General features: G+C 46.9%; 1 protein-coding gene across 2 annotated transcripts in view; it reads right to left on the reverse strand.

Annotated features, from left to right (window-relative positions):
• Positions 1 to 787: 787 nt before the first annotated feature.
• The window catches only part of SMAD7 (SMAD family member 7), a 25,854-nt gene continuing 22,567 nt past the window's right edge, over positions 788 to 4,074 (reverse strand). For both annotated transcript variants that reach the window (XM_005424191.2, XM_005424192.2), the window contains exon 3: positions 788 to 2,703. In XM_005424191.2, the coding sequence (XP_005424248.1) occupies positions 2,165 to 2,703 (539 nt within the window). In that variant the 3' untranslated portion in view covers positions 788 to 2,164. The remainder of the gene's footprint in view (positions 2,704 to 4,074) is intronic.

Here is a 4,074-nt window from a genome sequence, read left to right on the forward strand (position 1 = left end):
CCTTCTGTAGGGTGGGAGCTCACATGCCCATCCAGACATTCCTCTTGTCCACCTTCTTCAGCCTTCAGGGCTCTCGTGGTTTCCACTCAAGGTGCTGCTCCAGGAACAGTTTATGAGGATTTGTCCCTGGCAGAGCACGTGTGCAAGGAGGAGGTAATGCCTGAAGGCAGGGTGAGTGGGGCAAAAGGAACAACCTCCTTTATTTCCAGAGGCAAGGGAGATGAAAAGGGCAGGAAATAGTCAAGGAAAACCCAGGGACTGGCTTCCTCCTGATATTTTCCTCCTCAGCTGCTGGCACAGACTGCCTGTGTCCCAGCAGAGAGCACAAGCTTGGCCCAGTATTTGTGAGACAGGGACAGGAGCTGTGTCCCCAGCAGTGGGGCTCCTTCAGGCTGAAATAGGAGAAATAGGAACAGCAGCAAAAACAACCCAGGGGATTTGGGGCAGCCAGTCCCTCCAGCCTTGGGCTGACAGTGTGCATCCAAACTGGGCAGCCAAAAGCTGAACCAGGCCAGGGGAGCCCAAGGTTCAGGACAATCCCACCCAGGTGTTACCCACCCCAGAGAGGCCCCTCTCAGGGCAGGTGCTGTGGAGAGGATCATGAAGATGTGTATGCATGGAGAAGATCATGAAGATGTGGGCAGGCAAGGTCGTGCCAGCTCTGCGCCGCTTCTGGTTCGTGTTGATTCCCTTGTTGCTAAATCCTCTGATCCCACGCAGCACCCACTCAGAGCAGCACCTCTCCAGCCTCCCTCACCCACACCCCCAAAAAAGCCGCTTGGCACAGTTTGGGATCAAGTGTACATTTTTATTTTTTAATGGAACATAGACTCCTTTAGAAAAAGAAACATTCAGCTGGATGATAACACCCATAGAAAAAACATCAATCTTGTGTTCTCTTTTTTTTTTTTTAATTTGGCATTTGTTATCTGCATTTATATTAAAGCAAAGTGCATCTTTCTTACTTTTTTCTCGTTTATACACATTGCACAATACATAAATAATGATGCTTATAAAACGTCTTTATATTTACAAGTAATAATATATTTATATATAACATAAAATACATTTTTTTCTTTAATAAATCTCAGGGTTTTTTAAGGAGTCTTTTCTTTTGTGTGGGTGTTTTTCCAAAGCACTACAATGCTAAAGTTCCAAGAAGAATGCTCTCTTGTTCAATTAAACCTTTATATTTAGAAAAATAGCTTATGTTAAGGTCTAAACATGCTCATTGAGCTAAGAACAGTGTAAAAGTATCATACTCGTGTATGAATTCAAGAAGAAATGAAAGCACAACTGCATTTCCAGATAAGATGGTACCTGGATAACCTGATCTAAGCAGGTTATGACACACCGACTGTTGTGAACACTTTTTCTCTTGTTTTTCCCACTTGTTTTTCTTTAGTTTTAATTTTAAATTATTTTTTTTTTTAGGTTTAGAATTCTGTCACTTCTCATCTCAGCTCAAATGATCAAAGCACGGGCCATGCCCGGAGTCCCCTCCACTGTTGTTCTCTCCCGTTTACATCAATCAACGATCATAACAAACATAGAAAAAGCAGTGGAACAACAAACACAGTGACAAGACACGAACCCAGCAACAAGAGAAACACGAAAGGTCGGTAAAGGACCTGTCTGGGAAGGTTTTGCACCATCCTTCGGCGGCAACGCGGGGTTAGCACTGCTGGGGAAGGGGTCTCGGTGTCACCGTCACTGGGAAGGTGGTGCCTACAGAAACACAGTCATCTCCTTGTGCTGTCCAAAGGAAGGAGCTGTAACATAGAGCTAGTGGCTTTCAAATCCATCGATCCCCATTGAATAATCCTTTTTGAGAGGCGTGAAGTAATTATCTCATGTGATCTATCCCCACTGCACCCTTCTCTCGCCCTTCTGAGAGTTATTGGTCATTCACACTTTTAAAAAATAGATATATTTATCAAAATACCCCAAAGGCAAAAACAACAACAACAAAAAAAACAAACAACAACAACAACAACAAAAAATCATCTTTCATAAGCTATTTCTCAAAACGAAGAAGGGCGAACAACAAAAACAAAACGAAACAAAAAAACAACCAAAAAAAAGTCTGCATGAAAAGCAAGCACTCAGAAGGAAGTAATAGCAGCAAAGTAGTATAGATGTCATGAGTTCACTCTGTCTCGAGTCATCGGTTGTTGAAAATAACCTCCAACCAGCAGGGGCAACTGCTGATGAACTGTCTGGTGTAGCACTGGCCCCAGCCTTTCACAAAGCTGATCTGCACGGTGAATCCCGTCCACGGCTGCTGCGTGAACTCGTGGTCGTTGGGTCTCTGCAAGGTGTACGCCTTCTCGTAGTCGAAAGCCTTGATGGAAAACCCTGGGAACACTTTGTGAACCAGCAACGTCCTGGAGTCAGGGTTGTCCAGTGTGGCCGACTTGATGAAGATGGGGTAACTGCTGCGGTTGTACACCCACACGCCGTCCACTTCCTTGGTGAGCTGGATGCCGTAGCCGATCTTGCTGCGCACCTTCTGCACCAGCTGGCTCTTGTTGTCCGAGTTGAGCTGTCCGAGGCAGAAACCATTCCCCTGAGGTAGATCATAGAAGATATCCAGGGAGGGCTCTTGGACAGAGTACAGCCGACCCACGCGTGTCTTCTCTTCCCAGTATGCCACCACACACCAGTGTGATCTATCCCCTGGCTCCTGAAGAACTTGAGAATCTGCAGGACAGCAGGGGGAAAAGAAAAACAGAGGGATTTAGCAACAAGGGAATCAAAATGAACCAAAAGTGACACAGAACAGGCAGGACCTTGCCTGCCCATGTCTTCATGGTCCTCTCCACGCATACATCAATGTCCACAGTGCATCCACTACTTCCAAAAAAACATTTCCAGGTTTGGAACCCGGAACTCAGAACTTGGAAACGGCACTCCTGGGTCGTTTCAGTGCCTAGTTCTGGCTGGACTTACAGTTCCAGTGACAATGACACAGCCACCCTCACCCAAACCAACACCAGGACCGCCTCCAGTGCCAACAGGATGGGTGAGATGCTTGTGCCACCAAACACCTGAACCCCCTGATTCTCACCTACTGAACGATGGATTTATTTCCATAAACGACAATGTACTGTGCACAGACACTGAAAAAAAATGCTGCTAAGAAAACCACACTGAAACCCATTCCATGGGACCACAGGGGATGAGAACTTGACTGCTCTGGTGTGTGGGGCTTTTCCGTGCCTGCAGGGCCTGGGTCATGGGCAGTATAGGGGCATAAGATGCCGCCCTAACCTCTGGGAAAAACCAAAAGACAGAGGGAGACAAAAAATCTCACACAGGTTAACGAAAATGGCCTAAAACCTTGCAAAAAAAAGGCAGAAGTTCATTTGTGCAGCCCTTGTCTCAACTCCCTTTCCCATGATTACCCCACGCAGCATGGCAATGATGTAGGAGGAAAAAGCAAGGCAGGAGGAGGGAAAAAATGTGAGAAAGCCCCTTTTCCTGACGGAGGATCCCGAGCAGCCTGGCGCTGCTCGCCGGGTAATTCCTTCCAGCCTCAGTAGGCATGTTACGACCTGGCAACTATTCATCTCTATAATAGTATTAAAAAAAAAAAAAAATCGAGCTGGGAATGCGAGTGAGTGAGCACTACCAAAATAATCCCCTGAACTATGAGAGAAACTAGTGGAGCTGGGATGGTGGGTGACCCAGCAGCCAAAAGTTCTTCCTGCAGACCCCCCCCAAGCCCTCCCTCCCCAGGGCAACATGCTGGCGGCCTGCTCTCTCTATTTTTTGCTATTGATAAACCCATTTTCCCAGTTTTCTTCACATCTCGTTCAAAAGCCCAGCCACACACTTTTAATTTCCTCATTTCTATGCCAGCGAGGAAAATATTTCTCCAGTTGCTGGAGGCAGCTACTAAAAATGGGCCTGACTGTGGATGTCTCAAAATAGGGACCCTCATTCCCAGGTTAAACCAGGGATGGGGGTTCTGGTCATGCTGGGGTGGTCCCTGGGGCAGCATCTGTTCAGGGCCAGCCCAGGTTGTCCTTCCACTCCCTTTTTTGGTGCCTCACAAGACTCTGTTGTGGG

Source organism: Geospiza fortis, unplaced genomic scaffold, assembly GCF_000277835.1.
Source record: "Geospiza fortis unplaced genomic scaffold, GeoFor_1.0 scaffold488, whole genome shotgun sequence".
NCBI classification, from domain to species: domain Eukaryota; kingdom Metazoa; phylum Chordata; class Aves; order Passeriformes; family Thraupidae; genus Geospiza; species Geospiza fortis.